Source organism: Chiloscyllium plagiosum, chromosome 42 (assembly GCF_004010195.1).
Source record: "Chiloscyllium plagiosum isolate BGI_BamShark_2017 chromosome 42, ASM401019v2, whole genome shotgun sequence".
In the NCBI taxonomy this organism is placed as follows: Eukaryota; Metazoa; Chordata; class Chondrichthyes; order Orectolobiformes; family Hemiscylliidae; genus Chiloscyllium; species Chiloscyllium plagiosum.
The window spans coordinates 1,191,071-1,214,768 of NC_057751.1; the positions used below are offsets into that span (position 1 = coordinate 1,191,071).

The 23,698-nt window shown below is 47.6% G+C and overlaps 1 protein-coding gene across 2 annotated transcripts; it reads left to right on the forward strand.

The window, feature by feature from the left end:
* The first annotated feature begins 1,852 nt into the window (after positions 1-1,852).
* On the forward strand, positions 1,853-23,692 carry LOC122543012 (pyridoxal phosphate binding protein). 2 transcript variants are annotated; one of them, XM_043681181.1, is made up of 8 exons: positions 1,853-1,960; positions 2,449-2,556; positions 5,063-5,098; positions 8,542-8,617; positions 11,922-12,056; positions 16,308-16,450; positions 20,760-20,858; positions 22,161-23,692. In XM_043681181.1, the coding sequence occupies exons 1-8, from the start codon at positions 1,868-1,870 to the stop codon at positions 22,305-22,307; spliced, it is 837 nt and encodes a 278-aa protein (XP_043537116.1). In that variant the 5' UTR covers positions 1,853-1,867; the 3' UTR covers positions 22,308-23,692. The 2 variants fall into 2 exon arrangements, with proteins under 2 accessions (XP_043537116.1, XP_043537117.1); XM_043681182.1 differs by lacking the exon at positions 20,760-20,858 and having other exon boundaries at positions 1,854-1,960.
* Positions 23,693-23,698: the final 6 nt, after the last annotated feature.

Below are 23,698 nucleotides of genomic sequence, written 5' to 3' on the forward strand. Positions count from 1 at the left end.
GGCTGTATTTGTGGTCTCTAATTTTTGTCTGTATATTGAGAATTTGTAATGTACCAGTTAAAACCGTTTGCTGTATTAGTCTTCCACGGTAGCCTTGATTTCTTCTGAGAAAAAATGACAAGGGTCCATTTGTTTGCATTGTCCTGCAATGCTCCAAAAGCACTTGTCACCTTTGGGAAAATGCAGTGTTTGCTTGTTCTTTCGCAGTTTTCTGCTGCTTAGCCAATTTCTAAACCTGCGCCCACACCTCCTCCCTCACCTCCATCCAAGGCCCTAAAGGAGCCTTCCACATCCATCAAAGTTTTACTTGCACATCCACTAATATCATTTATTGTATCCGTTGCTCCCGATGCGGTCTCCTCTACATTGGGGAGACTGGGCGCCTCCTAGCAGAGCACTTTAGGGAAGATCTCCGGGACACCCGCACCAATCAACCACACCGCCCCGTGGCCCAACATTTCAACTCCCCCCCCCACTCTGCCGAGGACATGGAGGTCCTGGGCCACCCCCTGCAGGCACTCTGCCTCTATTCCTGATGAAGGGCTTTTGCCCGAAACGTCGATTTTCCTGCTCCTCGGATGCTGCCTGAACTGCTGTGCTCTTCCAGCACCACTCTAACCTAGAATCTGGTTTCCAGCATCTGCAGTCACTGTTTTTACCTAATTTCTAAACCAAGTCAAGTATTATGTGCATTGGACTGGGGAATGAGTCCAGGTGGGTTACTCTTTGAAGGGTCGGTGTGAACTTATTTGTGCCAAAGGGCCTGTTTCTATACTGGAGGGAATCTAATCTCAAGTCAAAAGTTTGCATTTGAATCGACAAGCTTGAATTTGAGCCAGGAACAATTTTAGCACCTGCATTCTGAAAGTGCAGGTACACTAAATATTCACTGCCTCTCCAAGGATTCCCTGAGGTTTGTCAGTCATGGCCCACACAGGTTCCCTACAGTGTCCTAAGTTTGCAGATCCTGAAATTATAAGCACTTGTTATTCACTGACTGTAGATATGAGGCTAACTCAGCTGTAAGGCCTTGGTTTACCCCAACCACTTTTTGATTCAATTCACTCCTGGCACATGTGCACCATGACATTTATCCCCCCTGTCCCGGGGGCTGGGAGAAGGTACACATGATGTTGGGTGACATTTAACTTTGAGAAGTTAGTGGTGATCCACGACTGTCAATCACTCAGGATTCCCCGCCCACCAGACTGGGGAGTTCTGATTGAACTGTCAAAGGCTCAACAGTGATTGGATCGCCTGGGGGAGCTCTGGGGCATTCGGCGATTGGTCTGCAATGCTGCGCTGTGATTGGTTCGAGGATCGAGGTCTGCGGTTGGTTGGTTTTAGCGCAGGGTGTGATTTGTCTATGCGGGAGTTCGGTGAATTGTCAGATTGAAGAAGCTCGCTGATTGGTCAGAGTAAGGTTGCTGATTGGTTGAACTGAGAGCTCACTGATTAGTGGGTTTGAGGGAACACGATGATTGGTCAGACTGAAGGAGCGCAATGATTGGTCGGATTAAGGGAGCACGTTGATTGGTCGGACTGAAAGAGCGCGCTGATTGGTCGGACTGAAGGAGAGCGATGATTGGTTAAACTGAAGGCGAGCGCTGATTGTTCGGACTGAAGAAGCGCGATGATTTGTCGGACTGAATGAGCGCGATGATTGGTCGGACTGAATGAGCGCGATGATTGGTCGGACTGAATGAGCGCGATGATTGGTCGGACTGAAGAAGCGCGATGATTGGTCGGACTGAAGGAGCGCGATGATTGGTCGGACTGAATGAGCTCGCTGATTGGTCAGACTGAAGGAGAGCGCTGATTGTTCGGACTGAAGAAGCGCGATGATTGGTCGGACTGAATCAGCGAGATGATTGGTCGGGCCGTGATGGCGGTTGATGTCGGTCTCCGGCTTCGGGCCGTCACTGAAAACATGAAGATGGCGACATCGAGGAGATCAGCGGTGAGGGGGCGGCAATGTTAAATAAACCAGTCAGTCAATGGTGATAAATAGATAGGGCCCGGGCCCGGGTCTGGGGGCGGGCGCGAGCTTCTGGAATGTTCTCCCGGGAATCCCCCGGAAGTAGGTAATCAGGGAATGGGATCCACTCAATCCCGGATCACAGCCCCGAGGGCTCATAGACTGGGCTCGAGGGGCAGAATGGCCTCTTGCTTCCCCTAACGAGACCGGCCCCGGAGGGGAGGGGGGGGGCCTAACCCCGACCCCTGACTCTGATCCTTGACCTCTGACCCCGACCCTTGACTCTGATCCCTGACCCCGACCCCTGACTCTGATCCCTGACCTCTGACCCCGACCCCTGACTCTGCTGACCCCGACCCTGACTCCGACCCTGACCCTGACCCCGAGCCTGACCCTGACCCTGTCCCCGTCCATGTCCCCGTCCATATCCCCGTGTCTCTGACCATGTCTGTGTCTCTCTCTGTCCCTAGGCTCTCCCTGATGTCACGCCGCGCCTGGTGGCTGTTGGAAAGACCAAACCAGCGGCCCTCATGATAGAAGCTTACTGTCACGGCCAACGGCACTTTGGGGAAAACTATGTGAGTAACTGGTGGCTTCATCCCCTTCCTTCCCGTTCCCCTGTCCCCATTAGGAGAGTGACAGGCATTGGAGCTGGTGACACACCTCTTTGACCAAACATTTGCCGATGGAATTTACATTTGACTGTTTCCTCTAAGGGACCACCCGAAGGGGGAGGTACATCTCCAGCTCTTCGGAAACTGCAGCACACCACTGCTGGAGTGTAACACTGTCAGGTGCGCCTGCTAAATTCCTCTTCTCTTGTGGAGGTGAAGCATCCTATTCGATGACTTATTCAATTGTGTGCACTGGAACACTCCCGGGTTTGTCAAGTTGCTGTAATTCTCCATGTTGTTAGGCAGATGTCAGTGTTGTAACTGGATGGCAACAGCTGGGTTAGGGAAATGGCAGGTTCTGGAGCACAATATTGCTGGAATATTGTCAGGACTCATCTGTGAGGGACACGGACAGGGACATAGTGCACAGGGATGTTTAGGTGAGTTGCATTAGTCAGGGGTAAATGTAAAGAAATAGGATCGGGGAATGGGTCTAGGTGGGTTACTCTTTGTAGGGTCAGTATGGACTTGTTGGGCTGAAGGGCCTGTTTCCATTGTAGGGATTCTATGATATCACATGGAGTGAATTGAATTGGCTGAAGACTGACATTGATGATGCTGAGAGCCATTGGAGGAAGTTGAGATGGATCATCTACATGGCCCTTCTTGCTGAAGAGTTTCGCAAATGCTTCTGCCTTATCTTTTGCACTGACATACTGGGGTCTTCTGTCATTGAGGATGTGGATATTTCTGTTTAATGGTCCACCACCATTCACAACTGGATGTGGCAAGACTGCAGAGCTGAGATCTGATCCGTTGGTTGTGGGATTGCTTAGCTCTGTCTATCACTTGCTGCTTATGCTATTTGATGCACAAGTAGTCCTGTTTGGTAGCTTCAACAGGTTGACACCTGATTTTCAGGTCTGCCTGATGCTGCTCCTCGCATGCCCATTGAACCAGGGTTAATTCCCTGCCTTGATGGTAATAATTGGGGGGGGGGGGGGAATAAGCCAGGCCATGAGGTTACAGATTGTGCTGGAGTACAGTTTTGCTGCTGTTGAACACCTACAGCACCTAATGGATGCCCAGTCTCCAGTTGCTGGATCTGTTTGAAGTCTGTCCCATTTAGCATGGTGATACTGCCAGACAAAACAATGGAGGGTATTCTTAATGAGAAGTTGGGACTCCATATTCACAAGGACTGTGCGGTGGTCCCTCTTACTGATCCTGTCATGGACAGATGTATCTGCAGCCAGCAGGTTGAGAAGATTGATGTCTTCCCTCCTTGTTGGTTCCTTCACCAGCTGCCTCAGACCCAGTCTAGCAGCTGTGTCCTTTAGCACCCAACCAGCTTGTTCAGTAGTACTACTGCTGAGCGACTCTTTGTGATGGACAATGAAATGCCCCATCCAGAGTACGTTTTGTACTCCTATCTCGTCCTCAGTGCTTCCTCTAAATGTTGGTCAACATGGAGCAGTAATGATTGATCAGCTGAGGGAGGATGGTATGTGGTTTTCTTGCCCATGTTTAACCTGAAGCAGTGAGACTGCATGGTGTCCAGCGTCAACGTTGAGGACTCCCAGAACAGCTGCCTCCTTACACTGTATCCCACTGTGCTGCCACCTCTCCTGGGTGTGTCCTGCTGGTGAGACAGGACATATCCAAGGATGCCGATGGTGGCTGTGTCAGGCTCCTGCTTGATTAGTCTGTGAGACCGCTCTCCCAGTTTTGGCAGAAGCCACCAGGTGTCTGCAGGCTCGACAGGCTTCTTCCCGCTGTTGCCTTTTTTCTGTACCTCAGTCAGTACCAGGTCATCCATTTGGTTTCATTTCTTTGGTGAGACTTGGTAGTGATGGATGAAAGTGTGTCGCTTGCTTGGCCATTTCAGAGGGCAGTTGAAAATGAACCACTTTGCTTGGGTCTGGAGTCACATGTCAGGCAGATCAGTTGAGGATGGCAGATTTACTGAGACACATGGGGTTTTCTGACAATTGACAGTTGTTGTATGGTTAACGGAGATTCTTAATACCAGATTTTATTTTAAAGTTGAATTCAAATACCCGTCTGCTGTGGCAGGATTTGAACCCAGGTCCCCAGGACATAAACTGACTTTCCAGATTAATAGTCTAGCGATAGTGCCACTTGGCCATTACCTCACCCTGTCTCCATGTTGTCCCTTGAGAAGATGGTGACGGCAGTTTTTGTGGCTCTTGCTGTGCTGTTGGTATGTGGGCAAAAACAAATGAAAGGTTTTGTGTTTCACTAGATTGGGATCTGCTGACGTTATACAAGAACTGCCCAAAGGTATCCCAGCCCTAATTCGCTTGGTGTGCTACTGTGTGCAGTTGCAATGCACCTTCTGTTTCTGGCCTTGTGTGGGAATGAGAGCCAATGTTTAAGGTGGAAGATGGGTTTTCAATCGACTGGTTAATCCTGACTGATGTTGGGTTTCTGACATTCTCACTCACAGGTCCAAGAGCTGGTGGAGAAAGCCGCTGACAGTCAGGTACGGTAACTGCTGTTTTCCAGGCTTTGAGTGATCTGATGTGATTTATTCATTGCCATGTGTATTTTATCACAAAATGCAGAGAAAAGTGTTGTGTAGTGTTGCTACTCTCCAGTGCCATCCTAAAGCTCAGAAAATAAAACCAAACCCTGGAATAGAAAGGCAGCAGGATAAAGAAATGAAGAAAAAATGTTCACCTTGACAGTTCTTCTTGTTAATTAGTTTGCCATGGGCCATGAGTCTGGTGATCAGGCACGAGTCCTCCTCGATGCCCCACTGCCAGAGGAATGGAAGTTACCCACTCTTCAGGGCCATCTCATCTCCACCGACACCCTCAGCACTGAGTCCTTGCTGGCCTTGTCAATGCAGTCACCACCACCACTGGGTACTGCACTGGCTCAAACATGACTCTGCCACCACCAGGTGTCTGGGCCATTTTGTGACTGCGCCGGTCTCTCTTTACACTGTGCCAAGCCCTGGGTCCCCTTGAGATAACATCGGGTTACATCGAACTGGGTCACCTTGCTGACCACACCAAGTTGCCTTGTTTCATCTATCGTGAGTAACATTTCCTCACCTCTCCCTTCTCTCCAGATCCAACCCTTGAAGAGAAAGGCATTTTCTCCTGTTCCAAATAGACATTCCTGATTTTAGATTAGATTAGATTAGATTACTTTACAGTGTGGAAACAGGCCCTTCGGCCCAACAAGTCCACACCGACCCGCTGAAGCGCAACCCACCCATACCCCTACATTTACCCCTTACCTAACACTATGGACAATTTAGCATGGCCAATTCACCTGACCCTGCACATCTTTGGACTGTGGGAGGAAACCGGAGCACCCGGAGGAAACCCACGCAGACACGGGGATAATGTGCAAACTCTACACAGTCAGTCGCCTGAGGCGGGAGTCTCAGGCCGGGTCTCTGGCGCTGTGAGATAGCAGTGCTAACCACTGTGCCACTGTGCCGCCCACAAATGGTGGCCCCGAGGCTTACGTTCTCCGGTGTAAAAACCCTTTGGAATTTTGTTTCAATCAAGTTGCCTCTTAGTTTTCTCAAGTTCTGCAGATGGAAGCTTTGCTTGTCCAACATTTTCTCAAATGACGATTGGTCCATTTTACGTAAATCTTCTCTGAACTGCTTCCAAGGTATATCCTTACTGAAGTCAGCTGATCAATACGGGCCACAGTACCCTAGATATGGTCTCACCAATGCCCTGTTGAACTGATTATAAATTGGGAATCGCTTGAATTGGTAGCTGGTTTGTCTTGCAAACAGCAATGGGTTCAATTCCTGCCCTGGCTGAGTTTACCATGAAGGCCTCTCCTTCTCAACCTCTCCCCTTGCATGAGGTGTGTAGCCCTCAGGTGAAACCACCACCAGTTGTCTCTCTTTCTATCTATCTCTCTCTCTCTCTCTCTCTCTGTAGTGAGGGAGCAGCCCGATGATCTGGTAAGTCTGTGGCAACTTTAGCTCTTATGACTGAAACGTATCACACACGCACGAAGCAACTCCACCGTCCCGTGGCCTAACACTTTCACTCCCACACCCATTCCCATTTCGCCAAGGATATGCAGATGCTGGGCCTCCTCCTGACGCCTGGAGGAAGAACACCTCGTCTTCCACCTTGGGACCCTCCAACCACACGGGATTAATGTGAATTTCACCAGTTTCCTCAATTCCCCTCGCCCACCTTATTCCAGATACAATCTTCCAACTCGGCACCACCCTTGTCCTACCTGTCCACCTTCCTTCCTACCTATCCACTCCACCCTCTTCTCCAACCTATCACCATTACCCCACCTCTGTCTACCTATCGCACACTCAGCTATCCTCCCCTAAGCACCCCCCTTCCCATTTATCTCTCTACCCCCCCAGCCCACAAGCCTCATTACTGATGAAGGGCTTATGCCCAAAACATCGATTCTCCTGCTCCTCGGATGCTGCCTGACCTGCTGTGCTTTTCCAGCACCACACTGTCGACTCTGATCTCCAGCATCTGCAGTCCTCACTTTGTCCTCCCTAAAGCTTATCCTCCCTGCCCCTGCATTCAATTCCCCTCCCCCAGTAAATAGTGAGAATATGTTAGCTTTCTGTACCTGGATAATAACCCTCTGCAATTCATGCATAAGGACACCCAGATCTGTCTGCATCTCCAATCTCTGCAATCCCTCACCAGTTAATTATATGCCTCTTTTTTATTATTTATGCTCAAATGGGCAATTTCACATTTTCCCGCATGGTAATCCATATGCTAGATATTTGCCTACTTGCTTCCACATGCCCTGTTCTAACTTATATAAAAAAGCTTCTGGCATTTTCTTGATGACAGATATTAGGCTAACAGGCCTGTAGATTCCTGCGTTCTGTCTCCCTCTATTCAAAACAAGTTAAATTTGCTGTCTACCAAATCAATGGAGTTTTGGGAAATGTAAAATAACATATCGACTATTTCACTGGCCACTTCTTTCAACATCTGAGTATGATGTCCACCAGGACCCTAGCTCCAGATAGCCCACAGCTGCAGCAGTTTACTCAGTGCCCGTTCTCTAGTGAGTGTGATTTTCCTGGGTCCCTCCCTTCGATCCATCTCCTGTTTTATCACTGTTTCTGGGATATTACTTCTAACTTCTAGAGTTAAGACTGATGTAAATTCCTGTTCAATTTATTTGCTGTTACCTTAGTTTCCCCTAATAATTCTCTAATCACACACTATAGGACCAACACTCAGTCTGTTAACTCTTTTCTCTTTCAAATATGTATAGAAACTCTTACTATCTGTTTTTATATTTTTGTCTAGCTTTCTCTCATATTTGAACTTTTCCTTGTATTTATTGTTGGGTCATCCTTTGCTTTTTGTGTATCCTGATCAGTTTCTGACCTGCCAAATGTTTGCACAGTTGTACGGTTTTACACTTGCCTTGATACCATTTTTAATATTCTGATTTACCATGGATGGTGGGTTCATCTCCTGGAAGTTTTCCTGCTCTTGTCTCCAAATGGCCTGATCTCCATGGCAAGTTGTGTGCCTAACCAATCTGGCATTCATCTGAATTCAGCAAGAGTTTGTGCTTCAACAGATTGTCCATCTGTGTCACTACAAGATAATTTCATCTTCACCCCCAACTGTTCTTCAGGGGCTGCTGGAAGCGTGCTGGATTGAATCACAGCAGTTTGTCTGCTGAAGATCCTCTCTCACAGCATTCAGAAAGGCATTTTTGAGGATTTGTCAGCTGACAAAAAAGTGTAATTGTCCGAATGGGATGGGTGTGTGCAGACATGCCTATGTAGATGACATTGCTGTGAACAGTATTGATGTGCATCTGTTGCTCTATTTCTTCATGGGGGAATTGATGGTGTTTCTTGAAATGCTGACATGATGCATGAACCCGTTGGTTCGGCCTGATCATCTAACTGACTCAGTTTCTCCCTGGTTGCAGATTCTCTCTGTGTGCCCCGACATCAAGTGGCATTTTATCGGACACCTGCAAAAAAACAATGTCAACAAGTTGATAGGTAATGCTGCAGACGGCATGGCTGTGTGTCTTACTCACTGCGGAGTTGGGGATTTATGGTAGCTCTCTTCTGATGACTGGCTGCTGGTTTTACATGCATTGGTTGAGGAGTAGATAGTGGTGGCTATGAGATTGTTTATGTCTCCTGACAGGGCAGATGAGCTGTGGACTTGAATGTCTCTTCAGCATTTGGGATTGCAGCACTCCCTGAGTACATCAGGAGTATAACCTTGGTTACACACCAAGGTCTCAGGGTGGGATTTGAACTGTCACTTTATGGCTTAGGAATTGAGAGTGAGTGGAGACGAACACGAGTCTGCAGAGTTGGTGTAGGAGGGAGGCTTCAGACACGTGCATCATTGGGATACCTTCTGGGGAAGGTGGGACCTGTACAAGGAGGACGGGTTGCACCTGAACTGGAGGGGCACCAATATCCGAGGCAGAAGGTTTGCGAGAGCTCTGCGGGAGGGTTTAAACTAGTTTGGCAGAGGGGGTGGGAACCAGAGCTAGGGATCAGAGGATGGGGTAGCTGGTGAACAGGCAGATACAGGGGGCAGAGAATCTGTGAAGAAGGCTAGACAGGTGATTGGGCAAAGTTGCAGTCAGTGTGATGGGTTAAAGTACGTCAACTTTAACGCAAAAAATGTCAGGAATAAGGAGGAGGAACTTAGAGCATGGATCAGTACTTGGAACTAAGATATGTTGGCCATTATAGAGACTTGGATATTACAGGGGGCAGGAATGGTTGTTGGATGTTCCAGGATTGAGATGTTTCAAAAGGAATAAGGAGGGAGGTAAAAGAGGTGGAGGAGTGGCATTGCTAATCAGCGATAGTTTCACAACTGCAGAAAGGGAGGTCGTCGAGGAGGGTTTGTCTACAGAGTCAGTATGGGTGGGAGTCAGAAACAGGAAAGGCGCTGTCACTTTCCTGGGAGTTTTCTATAAATCCTCAATAGCAACAGAGACATGGAGGAGCAGATCGGGAGGCAGATTTTGGAAAGGTGCAGAAATAACAGGGTTGTTGTTATGTCCCACTTTCCTAATATCGATTGGAACCTCCTTAGTTCAAATACTTTGGATGGAGCAGTTCTTGTCAGGTGTGTCTAGGAAGGGCTCCTGACTCAATATGTAGGTAGGCCGACGAGAGGGGAGGCCATTATTGGATTTGGTGCTTGACAACAAACCAGGTCAAGTGTCAGATCTCTCGGTGAGAGAGCATTTCAGTGATAGTGATCACAACTCCCTGACCCTTACTATAGTCATGGAGAGGCATAGGAGAAGACCGTATGGGAAAATATTTAATTGTGGTGGGGGAATTACAATGCTATTAGGCAGGAACAGTGGAGCATAAATTGGGAACAGACATTCTCAGGGAAATGCACGAGAGAAATGTGGAGGTTGATTCGGGAGCACTTGCTGCAACTGCTGGATAGGTATGTCCCACTGAGGCAAGGAAGGGATGGTAGGGTGAAGGATACTTGGGTGACAAGAGATATGGAACATCTCGTCAGGAGGAAGAAGGAAGCCTACTTAAGGCTGAGGAGGAAAGGATCAGACAGGGCTCTGGACTGTTACAAGGTAGTCAGAAAGGAACTGAAGAGTGGAGAGCGAGAAGGGGGCATGAAAATACTTTAGCAGGTAGGATTAAGGAAAACCCTAAGGCCTTCTACACTTATGTGAGGAACAAGAGGATGGCCAGAGTGAGGGTCGGGCCGATCAGAAGTAGTAGAAGGAACTTGTGCCTTGAGTTAGAGAAGGTAAAGGAGATTCTTAATGAGTATGCGGTTCAATATTCACTGTTGAGGGGGACCTTGTCATGTGTGAGGACAGCGTGAAACAGGCTGACATGCTTGAACAGATTAATGTTAAGGAGGATGTGCTGGAAAGTTAGGAAAAACATGAGGATGGATAAGCCCCGTGGGCCAGACAGGATATATCCAAGGTTATGACAGGATACAAGGGAAGAGATTGCTGCACTTTAGCCATGAACTTTACATCCTCACTGTCCACTGGAGTAGCACCAGATGATTGGAGGCTGGCAAATATTATTCCCTCCTTCTAGAAAGGGAATAGATATAATCCTGGGAATTACTAATCAGTCTTATGCCTGTGGTAGGCAAATTATTGGAGAGGATTCTGAGAGACAGGATTTATGATTACTGGAAAACTATAGTTTGATTAGCTTTGGTCAGCATGGCTTTGTGAGGGGCAGGTCATGCCTCACAGACCTTAGTGAATTCTTTGATGATGTGACAAAATGCATTGATGAAGGTAGAGCAGTGGATGTGGTGTATATGGTTTTTAGCAAGGTGTTTGATCAGGTTCCCCGTGGTGGGCTCATGTAGAAAGTAAGGAGTAAAGGAAACCTGGCTGTCTGGATATAGAATAGGCTGGCCCGTAGAAGACAGAGGGTGGTAGTACATGGGGAGTATTCATCCTGGAGCTCGGTGACCAGTGGTGTTCAACAGGACTGGGACCTCTGCTCTTTGTGATTTGTATACATGGCTTGGATGAGGAATAATAAGTTTGCCAATGACACGAAGGTTGGTGGAGTGGTGGGTAGTGTGGAAGGCTGTTGGAGGTTGCAACGGGACATTGCCAGGATGCAGAACTGGGCTGAGAAGTGGCAGATAGAGTTCAACCTGGAAACATGTGAAGTGATTCCGTTTGGAAGGTCAAATTTGAATGCAGAATACAGGGTTAAAGGCGGGACTCGTGACAGTGTGGAGGAACAGTGGGACCTTGGGTCCCTGTCCATAGATCCCTCAAAGTTGCCACCCAAGTTGATAGGGTTGTTAAGAAGGTATTGGCTTTCATTATCAGGGGGACTGAGTTTAAGAGCCGCGAGGTTCTGCTGCAACTCTATAGAGCCCTGGTTAGACCACACCTGGAATATTGTGTTCAGTTCTGGTCGCTTCACTGAAGGAAAGATGGAAAATGAAAGGTATGTGGGTTAGGTTGATCTTAGAGTAGGATAAAAGGTCAACACAACATCGAGGGCCAAAGGGCCTGTACTGTTCTATGTTCTATCTCCCCACACCATCATAGCTGATCGCCTCTGAGACTGAAGCTCTTGGATGCAGCAGTGAACTCTTGCTTCAGTTCACATAAATCAGGTGGTGGGAACTCAAACACAAGCAGGCTCTTGGTTAGCAATCTGATGCAGTATTTGTGAAAGCAGTTTGTTCCTAACAGTGTTGTATTGGTCACTCATGGGGGATTGTACTCACGTACAGGAGTCTCTCTTTCCAAACTTCAGTCTGTTGACAGATACCTTTTTTATCTTTGTGAACCTCCCTTGACAGGGGCTCCCAACCTGTTCATGATTGAGACCATTGACTCCATCAAACTTGCTGATAAAGTCAACCAATCCTGGCAGAAGAAGCAAGCAGCTCAGAGGTTGAAGGTGATGGTCCAAGTCAACACCAGTGAGGAAGACAGTAAGTACAGGGTCCCAGGGACAGGGTTTGAATGTCCCTGTGATGGGGTGAGAGTTCTTTCTCTGCCAGTTTGCTGTTGAAATCTTGATGTCAGTGTTCCAAGGTTTGGCCATGTTGTGTTAGCTTGTGGTTGACTGTTTGTGCAGAACTCTTTTGAAGGTGGCAGAACAGTTTGAGAGCAATTCATCAAGTATATTGTACCACAGGCTTTATTAACGGGGACAGAGAGGACACCAGCAAGGAGGTGATGTGGAACTTGTATAAGATGCTTGTTTGATCTCAGCTGAAGTCATGTGTTCAGTTCTGGGTGTGGCTCTTTGCAAAGGATGGGAGCACAGTGAAGACAGTGGCAAAGAGGTTCCTGTGAATGGTTCCTGAGGTGAGGACTACCACAAGTTAGGAGTAAAAACCAAAACAAACTGCAGATGCTATAAATCAGCGTTGTGAAGAAGGGTCAATCAATCTGAAATGTTAACTCTGAATTCGCTGTACAGATGCTTCCAGATCTGCTGAGCTTTTCCAGCCATTTCTGTTTTTGTTTCTGGAGAAGCTGGAGCTGTTTTCATTGGACAAAATAGGAGGAGATTTACTAGTGGAATTGAAAGTGATGAGCAGAGTAGAGAGTGAGGAACTGGACCCACCAGTCGTGAAGGGACCAAGAGTGAGAAGGCATGGATTGAAGACTGAAAAGTGATATGAGGAAAAGCAGTTTTGGGCACTGAATGACTAATGTCTGGAATGCACTGCCTCATTATGTGAAGTTGGATCTGATGGAGGTGTTCTGAAGCGATTGAGAGTGTTCACTGCAAGGTGAGAATATGCCATGTTATTCAGCCATGTCTCCTTCCTAAGCACCTGCCCATGCAACCATCTTATCCTGTATGGACTGCAGAAAGACTAAACTGACTCTCCGGCATCTGCAGACCTCACCTTCTCCTATGTTTTGGATGCAGCTGTAGGAGATGTTGCTGAGGTCCTATTCCAGTTTTTGGGTTTCCTGATGAACTTTGCAGGTCAGATGTACCATATTGCGGTGCAGTGAATCCAGTTTGTGTGGGAATCACCTTCCGAATCCCTCCCTGGGCCTAATTGGATCTGACAGGCAAAAGTGAGTGGTGCTGGAAAAGCACAGCAGGCCAGACAGCATCCCAAGGAGCAGGAAAATCGATGTTTCAGGCAAAAGCCCTTCATCAAGAATAGAGGCAGAGAGCCTCCAGGGTGGAGAGATAAATGGGGGGATGGGGCTGGGGAGGAGGTAGCAAAGAGTGCAATAGGTGAATGGGGATGGGGAGAAGGTGATAGGTCAGGGAGGAGGGTGGAAGAGAAGATAGGCAGGTAGGACAGGTCATGAGGACAGTGCTGAGCTGGAAGGTTGGACCTGGGGTGAGGTGGGGGAAGGGGAAATGAGGAACCTGGTGAAGTCCACATTGATGCCCTGGGGTTGAAGTGTTCCGAGGCGGAAGATGAGGCGTTCTTCCTCCAGGCGTCTGGTGGTGAGGGAGCGGCGGTGAAGGAGGCCCAGGACCTCCATGTCCTCGGCAGAGTGGGACAGGGAGTTGAAATGTTGGGCCACAGGGCGGTGTGGTTGATTGGTGCGGGTGTCCCGGAGATGTTCCCTAAAGCGCTCTGCTAGGAGGCGCCCAGTCTCCCCAATGTAGAGAAGAGACTGCATTGGGAGCAACGGATACAATAAATGATATTAGTGGATGTGCAGGTAAAACTTTGATGGATGTGGAAGGCTCCTATAGGGCCTTGGATAGAGGTGAGGGAGGAGGTGTGGGCGCAGGTTTTGCAATTTCAGCGGTGACAGGGGAAGGTGCTAGGAGGGGAAGGTGGGTTGTTGGGGTGGGGGGGGGCCTTGACCTGACCAGGTAGTCGCGGACACCAACCCCCCCCCGCCCCCCCCAAAAAAGTACCTACTGTGTCTGTTCCTGGATCCTGGTGGCTGTGTTTGAGCTGATTCATTGTAATAGCATGAGAAGTAGTGCAGACAGTGCTGACTTGTCTGCTTGCTGGGCTTGTTTTACGAAGACCGGTTAGACAGGCTTGTCTCCTGCTTCTGGGAGGGATGCGAGGTTGACATGTGGTTATTCATACCTTTAAAATTGAATTAAACAAATTCTTGAATAAAAGGGATGAAAGCGTTGTGGATCTGGGGCGGGTGGGTACAGACAGGAAAGCAGAGCTGACCTAGGATGGTACAGTGGCTCAGTGGTCAGCACTATGATCTCGTGGCGCCAGGATCCCAGGTTTGATTCCACCCTCGGGCAACTCTCTGTGTGGAGTTTAGACATTCTCCCCGTGTCTGCGTGGGTTTCCTCCCACAGTCCAGAGACTTGCAGTTGAGGTGGATTGGCCATGCTAAATTGCCCAAAGTGTTGAGGGATGTGCAGGAAGGTGGGTTAGCTGTGGCAAATATAGGGATTGGTTATGGGGAGTGGGTTCTGGGCGGGATGCTCTTCAGAAGATTGGTGTGGACTCGATGGGCCAAATGGCCTGCTTCCATACTGTAGGGATTCTGTTCTCTTCTCTCACCTGTGGCGTCTATCTTCCTCTCCCTCCCTCTCTCTCCCTCTCTCATACGTTCTTGTAAATAGAGTGCATTCAGCTTGGCCAGGCCCCATCTAGTGGCAGATACTGGTCATTGCAAATATCTGGGCTACCTGCAGTAACCAACATCAGCCATAGGATGGTGCTCAGCCCATGAGGGTGAATCCAGAATGTCAGGGAGAGGGGGAAGATGGGAGAAGCTGAACAGACCCTGGAGGTGAAAGGAGAGAACAGGAGGCAAGGCCACAGAGGACCAATACTCTGGAGCAAGGTGGGGCTGGCCCTGAAGCCAAGGATGGCAATGGGAAAGAGATTGAGGACAAGAGTGGAAAAGTTTGGGGGTTTCCAAAGGAGAAAGGCTGGTTGTGGTGCAGGGATACTGAAATTTGGCTGGCAGTGTGAAGTGAATATATTGACTCTGTTTAATAAGAACAATGTGAAGGGAGTCAACATGAAGTGGGGACTAATTGAAGGAGGATGTGGTGTTGCACGAGGGATGAGTCGAAGCCAGGGAAGCAGGAGAAATCTTCGAAGAGTGCAGCGCATGAACAGAGGAGAACTTTGCTAAATATCTCATCTGAAAGGTGATCTGTGTGACACGGCGGCAGTTAGTGAGTTGTGGAGTGATAGAGTCAGCTGGAGTCTTGATCTTCAAATCTCTGGAGAGGGTTTTGAAGCCAGGACCATTGGACTGAGCGAGGGTTGGAAGCAGGAGGTGACTATCATGCTTCATTGTCACTCAGACATATAGGAGGAACAATGCAGGGGTTTCTCAAAGGGGAAAGTGATGGGTAAGTGAGAGTGCTGGAGCAAGGTTGGGAATGGGTGTTGACAAGGTGCTTCCTGTTGTTGACTCTGGAGTTGAAGGTGCTGTTGCAGTCTCCCTGTTTGTTCTCAATTGCTTCACACTGAATTTCAGCAGAGTTTATGGTCATCTGGGTTCCTGATCAATGTGTAATTGTAGGTCAGGAATATTTGCAAAGGAAATGCAGGAAATATAATTGAGCCTTGAGTTTGTGAAGGTTAGTTTTGGAATGATCAACGGTTAGATGAAACAGTTCTTCAGGGCAGTGTCAGGTTTTGGTGCCTTTGCAGTTGGGGGGATAAGGAGACTGCAGGTGTCTGGACGAGTTCATGGTTTTCCTTTCGACCTGTGAACTCCAGGGACCTCCACAAAGCTGTACTTCTCTTCAATAACTGGACAAGCACAGATGCAGGGAATGGGGAGGAGGGGGTCAGGCTAGGCCAGAGGACTGGGAGCTTAGCTGGCTGGCATTTTTGCGGCATCTTAATTGTGTTTTAAAACAAAACCCCACCAGCAGCATCAAACACAACTTGAAATCACTGTACTCGAAGAGATGTTAATAATGTGTGATCGCGGGCTCGATCAGGCATGTTTTCTGTGTCTTCAAGGAAGGAAGCAAAGCTGTGAGACAGAAGTTTAGGGAGGGACTGTGAAGCAATTGCTGTCGATGATGAGGTGGTGGAAAGGGACAGAATGGAGGAACACTGTGAGTGAAGAAGATTGCAGGAGAGGTTCTGGAGGAACTCTGCAACAAAGATGAGGAGTTTTGTTTGAGGTGCCTGTGTCGTTGTAAGCAGGGGTAATCAGGAGAGCAGGCTGGGGGTGGGGGTTTGTTGAGCAGATGGGGGAGCTGGCCTGTGCTTGGTCTGCTTGTCACTTGCTTTTTGTTTTCCCAGACAAGCATGGGCTTTCTGTGGAGGAGACCGTGGATACCGTCCGGCACATCCTCAGCAACTGCCCCTGCCTAGAATTTGTCGGGCTGATGACTATCGGAAGATATGGTTATGACCTGAGTCAGGGGCCCAATCCTGACTTCCAGGTAAAAACGGATACAGACTTGTTCTTCTATCATATCTTTACAAACTCGGGACATGCCAAAACACGCGAATGCTCAACCGAGTATTTCTGAAGTGTTGCGATATGGTGTGTCGGTAGGTGACAGTCCATTTACATACTGCAGGATCCCACTAATGACTGGAGAAGGAGTGTCTGTGCTGTTGGTTGAGCAATAAAATTGGCCCAGGGCAGTAGGGAGAACTTTGCTGCTGCTGTTCACAAAGTGTTCAAGTACTTTTGAGATCCAGCTTCTAGAATAGGCTGTTGGGGGAATTTGTCTGAATTCCTTTGGCAGTGCTGTGCTCCCTCAGTATTGTAGAAAATGTTTCAGGTTTTAAATTTGTGTTCCTTTTGAATTGGACTTGAGGTTGTCAGGCTGTTGCGACAGGAATTCCACTATGATATTTGGATAGCTTGTGGAATGCTATAACCACTTTGCCTCAAGCGCAAATTGAATAAACCACCTTGAGTTGTGTAGAAACTCCTGCTTCCACACAATAAAAGCTAAAAATGCTGGAGCATAATCCACAGGTGAATTAGCGCAGAGAGAAGGAGCTAAACATGGAGGTGCATCACCTTTTGTCAGGACATGTCACAAGGGCAGATCAGACTCAGCAATCTCGTGTCTCTGTGTTTGTAACTGCGATTGCTCCAGAGTAGAGATGCCTTTCAGCTGTCAAGCTGTAGAAGCTAAAGATGAGAACACATCGCGGTGGAGTTAGCTGATCAGTACTGAGCCTCTGGGCCTTGTGAGTTGTCAGTTCCTCCTGAAAGTTTGCCTTCTTGAACCAGGTGCCTCTCCCAGCATTGACCTTTGTTTCATCTGCTGTCTTGTCCTCAGGCAGAGGGTCACAATGGGGGCTCACTGCCAGATTAACTGCTTCTCTTAATATTATTTAAAAATAAGGGTGGCCTATTGAAAACAGAAGTGAGGAAACCTTTTTTCCCTGAGGGTTGCAAGGATTTGGAATTCCCTTCATCAAAAGGGATCCTTAATTGTAATTCAGGTGGAGGTTGGTGGATTGTTCATGACCGAGGGGCTGGAAGGCTCACGGGGATATGCAGGAATGTCAAGTTGAGGTTAACATCAGATCAGCCTTGACCTTGGTGAATGGTACAGCAGGCTCGAAGGGCGGAGTGGCCTACTCTCATTCCTCCTTTGTACGGTTTAATTGAAACACAGTTGTTTGCGCCCAACCCAAAACAGCCATGAATCATCAATTTGTTAAGAACAAGCCACCTGTAGATTATCACATTTCTGATTTGGTTTTTAAAAAGCTGAAGTGTTCTGATCCCCAATTGTCTGCTGTTGTGAATTTTTTTTTTCTCAATGTCGTAAAAGCCCAGGGAGTTCACAAGTGTTCTTCAGGGAAGGAAGTCTACTGTCCTCACCTGATCGACTGACATGTGACTTCAGACTTACAGCAATGTGGTATGGTGACTCAACTATCCTCAGGGCAACTGGGGATGGACAGGCACATCCTCTGACACCCAAATCTTAGGAGTGAATGAACACAGCCCAGTAGGTCTGTTAGGTATGTTTTTTTAAATCATTGGCTTCCATGGGTTCTGATTTACTGACCCACGTTTTGGTATGTGTAAAGTGCATCGACTTGGTTTGGTGGTGATTTTGACTAAGCTTCAGCTGCACGCACAGATTATGTCGTCATTACAATTTTGTGCTCCTTCGCACGACACTGGCCTGATTCTTTCTCATTATCCTGAGGCCATCAGCCAACCCATTCATGTTTTTGTTGGCAGGTATCAAGTAATATGAAATCCGGGCAAGTGAATGGAGTTGAGATAATGATCAGCCATGATCTAATTCACTGTTGGAACAGGCTTCTTTTAATACTTTTGGTTCTGGGATGTGAGCGTTAGTAACTCCTTTCACCGATTTTGTCTGTCCCCAAGTGCCCTGGAGAGGGCACTGGTGAGCTGTCTTTTTTGTTTTATTTACACATGGAATGTGGTTACCTCCAGCTAGACCAGTATTTACAGAGTTGAACAGCACGGAAACAGACCCTTCGGTCCAACCAGTCCATGCTGTACATCATCCCAACATAAACTCATCCCACCTGTCTGCTACTGGCTCATATCCCTCCAAATCTTTCCTATTCATGTACTTCTCCAAATGTCTTCGAAATGTTGTATTTATACCCACATTCACCACTTGCTTAAGTTCATTCCAAATGTAAACCACCCTCTGTGTAAAAAATTAAATCCTTCTCTTTTCACCTTAAAAATGGGTCTCCTAGTTTTGAATTCACCCATCCTCAGGAAAAGACAAGTCCCATTAACTCTCTCTACTCCCCTCATTATCTTATAAACTTCTTTGAGGTCACCTCGCAACCTCCTATGCTCCAGTGAAAAAAATTCCCTGCCTGTCTACTCTTTCTTTGTTCCTCAAACCTTCCGTACCTGGCAATATCCTGGGAAATCTTTTCTGAACCTTCTCCAGCTTAACAATATCCTCCTTATTACCAGGCGACCAGAGCTGGACACAGTATTCCACAGTGAGGAGGCCTCACCAAAGGCCTGTACAACCTCAATATGATTTCCCAACTCCTATATTCACAGGACTGAGCAAAAAGCAAGCTTGCTAGACATCTTTTTACCCACCCTGTCAATATGTCACACAACTTCAAATAATTATGTCCCTCTGTTCTACAATAATACCCAAGTCCCTCCCATTAATTGTATGAGCTCTATCCTTGTTTGTTGTACCAAAATGTAATACCTTGCATTTATCCTGATTGAACTCTCATCTGCCGTTTCTCAGCTCATGGACCCATTTCATCACGATCCCTTTGTAATCTTCCACTCTGAATACAATGCCACCAATTCTGGAGTTACATGCAAACTTACTAACCATCCCTTCTGTATTCTCAGGCAAGTTATTTGTATAAATGACAAATAAAAGAGGACCCAATGGAATACCGCTGGTCACATGCCTCCAGTCCAAAAAGCAACCTTTCACCGCCACTCTGTCTCCTGCCATTTACAGAATTCTGTATCCACTTGCCAAGCTCACCCTGAGCTTGGCAAGTGCGTTCGTGACCCACTGCAGTTCTTGGTATGTAGGTAGATCCACAGTACCATGAGGGAGGGCGTTCCAGGATTTTGACCCAGCAACACTGAGGGAACAGTCATTTATTTCCACATCAGGATAGTGAGTGTGGCTTGGAGGAGGATTTCTGTGTACCCACTGTAGGGGCATTGGCTGCCTTGGGTGGTAGAGGTTGTGGATTTGGAAGGTTTTTTCTAAGTCAGTTGGCTGAGTTGATGCAGTGCATCTTGTAGATGATGAACATTGCTGCTACTGTGACAGGAGTGACTGTCTAAGGAAGTGGATTGAATGCTGATCCACGTTGAGGGAGCAGTTCTTCCTGTGCATTAACATCTTGTTCTGATAGACAAAGTTAAAAATCACACAACACCAGGTTATAGTCCAACAGGTTTAATTGGAAGCACTAGCTTTCGGAGCGACGCTCCTTCATCAGGTGATTAACTTGGTGCATCCCAGTCCAGCACTGGCATCTCCAAATCATTGTACTGGTAGAGGGAAATGTCCCAAGAGGCTTAGCAACAGTAGCTGCCAGACAATCATGTGTGGAGATCCTGGGATAGGTGAACAAATGGACGATCAAACAGGGGTGTTTGAAGGAACATTGTAAAACAGCAGCAAACTGCAGTGAGTCAGGGCCAGAACAGCTGAAGGCCTGGTCATCATTGCTGAAAGATAAAGGTATTGCATTTGGAGGGGAGCACTCAACTCAGGTGGTTAGGAGTTAAAAAGGAAGTGGAGAGAAGGGGGGAAGGTCAGGGTCATGGGCTGTTGGAAAACTAACATGGGAATTTCCTGAATTGAAATGCTTTCAGACTGAGCAGCCGGGGAGGTCCCTAAGTACAGCATTGATAGTCGAGTGGGATTTGGTATGAATTCACCGAACTGCTAAGTCAAGTTTAAGGGGCTTAAACTTTCAGTTCCTCTCCTGCAGTTTGTCTCCCTTCCAGCCTTCTTGTATCTTTGAGAATGCTCATTGTTCAGAGCCTTCCTGTCTTTTGATGCATTCCTGTGCTCAATTTGGTGGGGCTTGGTCAGACATCAGTCCTAGTTTTGCAATCCAGACTGATTCTGCTCGATGGGCTGTTGCTGCCTGTTCCCGGGTGATCCTACATTGTGGAGAGGGTAGGCAATTTGCTCATCTGCCTCTGGAAAGAGCACGGAGGCTACCATGGTGAGCACTGCATTCAACTCTTGACCCAAGTTCATTTCTTTGCCAATTCAGGTGTTGGTAACTCGTCGTAAGGAGCTGTGCGATCAATTAAACTTGCCTCTGGAAACAGTGGAGCTAAGCATGGGCATGTCAACAGACTACGAACATGCTGTAAGTCTCTCTAATTGTTCTGGATTTCCTCTCCAGTGGGTTTCTAATCTCTCATTTCCTTGCACAAATAAATATTTTTGGTTTTGACTCTAATGTGTTCCAGACTCTCTGTGTCGGGACAACTGATAATCTGGTGAGCAGGCAACACACTCGCCTTAGTTCCTGCAGTGTCCCACAGTGACACAGCCCAGAATGTGGCAAAGGTCTCAGTTTCCTCATTGCCACTCAGTTACCTGAATGTGCTGCCTGTCCATGTGTCATTCACCATGAACTCAGGCCAGGGGCAAAGCTCAGCGACCAGCAGTGGCAGCTCAGCTAGGTGTGGGAGTGGCCTTTCCGCTCCCAACAGTCACACACTGGACTGGGATTCCTTCCTCTTCTGTCCCCTCCCCCGACTCCTGACCTCCTTCTATTAAAAGAACAAGCCAGCTTGCATTTTTTATACTTCCTTTGACGTCTCAAAGTGCTTTACAGCCAATTAAATACTTCTAAAGTGTAGTCATTGTGGTGTTGTAAGGAAAATTGGCAGTTAAGAAATGCACAGGAAGATCCCACAAACATTAACTTAGGTGCTGGTGTTTTGACCCTGAGTTAAAGACCAACCAGCTGACAGTGTTGATCTGTCATTTGGACACGTGTGGACCATGCTGAAATACGATAGGGTTGTGAAACTCTGCTGGAGCTATCTCCATTGTGTTCTCCTCCCTACAGTCTTCATGTTGGTGTACCGCCCTGCGATACCTGCATATGGAGTTGACTTTGCTCGCACCTTTGTCCTTTCAGTACGTTGTTGGCCTTTGTTCCCAGCTGCTGAAAGAACTCTACTTCAGTTTGGCTGGAGCAACCAACTTAGTAGAGGGGAGATGGTGAGAATTGTTTTATGCTGTGAATTGTCATTAGCTGCGTGAGAGGCCTTTGGGAGCAGTTGCAATAGGAACAACTCAGTGAGGAGACAATTGCAGTGCGATGGGGAAGGATGTTGTTGTGGGACTAACTGAATGGACCTGTCAGTCATAATGGTCAGAACAGTCTGCTCCTGTGTTTCAGCTAACTCTGATTCCCTGAGCTGACGTGGACCTTTTCTTTCAAAGATAAACTTTCCTGCAGTTGATAAAGTTTTTGTTAAGAGCAACTCCACTGAAGTGGAGCAGGCAGGGCTGGCACAAGCCTGGCTCACGTGTCAGGTGTAGACAGGCAGTTGTTTGGTGCAGGATAGGAGAATGTGTGTCTGTGTGGGAGAAGGGGAGGTGGGTATCGACCGAGGAGCACAGGACATTGTCCAATGTTTTTCTTTACTGGCAGATCGAAGTGGGGGCGACCAATGTGAGGGTTGGCAGCACCATCTTTGGAGAACGGACATACCCCAACAAGACGGGCACCGACGAGGCCTCAAAGGAGGCAGGAGAGCCAGCGGAAATAGCGGGCAGAGTGACTGCCAAGGCACCTTGATGGACAGGCCAGGTGGAAGGGAGAGGACCTGCTCCCTTTCCACCCTTCACAGGAGTCTCTCTGAGAAGGTGCTCTTTCAGTTGAGCCTCAAACAGCAGTTCCTAGAGTTTTTAACTGATAGGTTTCCAATGAAATTGTTATTGATATTTGATGAATCATGTCGGGTGTAAGTGCTGAAGGTCTTGGCCATCCCACCCTTTTGTAAAGTAATACACTGATAATGACACTGGAACAACAACCAGAGGCTTGCACTATTAATTATTAAATCACAAACTGATTGAGGACAGATGGAAGCCATTCAGCCCATTCATCTGGTGATGGTTCTCAAAGCACTGCCTAATGAATTCTAGTTTCCTGCTCTTTCTCATCACCCTGTGAACTATTCCTTTTCACAAATTTCACAAGCTCCTGTTCACAAGTCACCATTGAATCTGCTCCTACTGCCTTTTCTGATGTCTGAAATAAAGACAAAAAGACCAGCTCCGGGCACCTCTGCTTCTTCAGCCAATCACTTGCAATCACTGTTGTCTGATAAAGTCTTCCTATTTATTCCGTTTGGCAATATGAGTTCAGTTTGCTTTAAAATGTACAAGTCAATATTCCTGCAAATAAGAAGGTGATCTCAGTGAGGAGGGAGATGAAGCTGTCAGATGGTCTGATAAACTGAATTGGTTCCCTGTGTTCTGTAGGTGAGAGAGACCTGCCTTTGAAATGATGCCTACACATGAGTCCAGTCCCACACCTTGAAATGGCCAAGCCAGCTGCTCCATTCTCTCAAGGGGAACTTCGAGATGGAGAGTAAATGCAGACCTTATCGGCAAAAGTCACAGCCGAAAATAGTTCTGAAGCGTTAGTCCTTTTGCATGTGAAAGCAGTCACTCTGTCAGAACAGTGAAACTGAAGAGTGTGATTTGGAGCAAACTCTCAACTTTGACCATCCATGGTCAGCAGGTGCCATAATCTCCAGGTTCCCATCTCATCCTCTACCACCACTCCTTCACTGTGGGGGAAGTAACCTTCAGGTCCCTGCACCACCTGATTACACTGGGTCAAGAAGGTGGTGTAGGTGAAGACGCAACTGGGCATGGCCTTGTCTTGTACACCCAGTGCCAATCTATGTTAGCTACCAGTCTGGCCATGTCTCCATTTTACAATTGTCTTTCTTAACTGAAAAGACTTTCACTGCCTCACTCCTCTGTACATTCTTGCAAAAACCTTATGTTCCTCTAATTTTAGCCTGTTACATCTTCCCATCCCACTCTCTTTGCCCCAGTATTGGCAGCGGTACCTCAGGCATGAACCTCTGAAATGCATTTCCTCAATCTCAACCCATCTCTCTCTCTTTTTACCCCCCCCCCGTCTCTCTCTTCCTCCCCCGTCTCTCTCTTCCT

What these genes read in the sequence shown, in the direction of transcription:
- LOC122543012 (XM_043681181.1), top strand. Translation starts at nt 1,868, where the DNA reads ATGATTGGTCGGGCCGTGATGGCGGTTGATGTCGGTCTCCGGCTTCGG. An exon ending in AGAAAGCCGCTGACAGTCAG is followed by an intron (nt 5,099 to 8,541) that starts GTACGGTAACTG and finishes CCCTGGTTGCAG; the next exon opens with ATTCTCTCTGTGTGCCCCGA. An exon ending in CAACACCAGTGAGGAAGACA is followed by an intron (nt 12,057 to 16,307) that starts GTAAGTACAGGG and finishes TTGTTTTCCCAG; the next exon opens with ACAAGCATGGGCTTTCTGTG.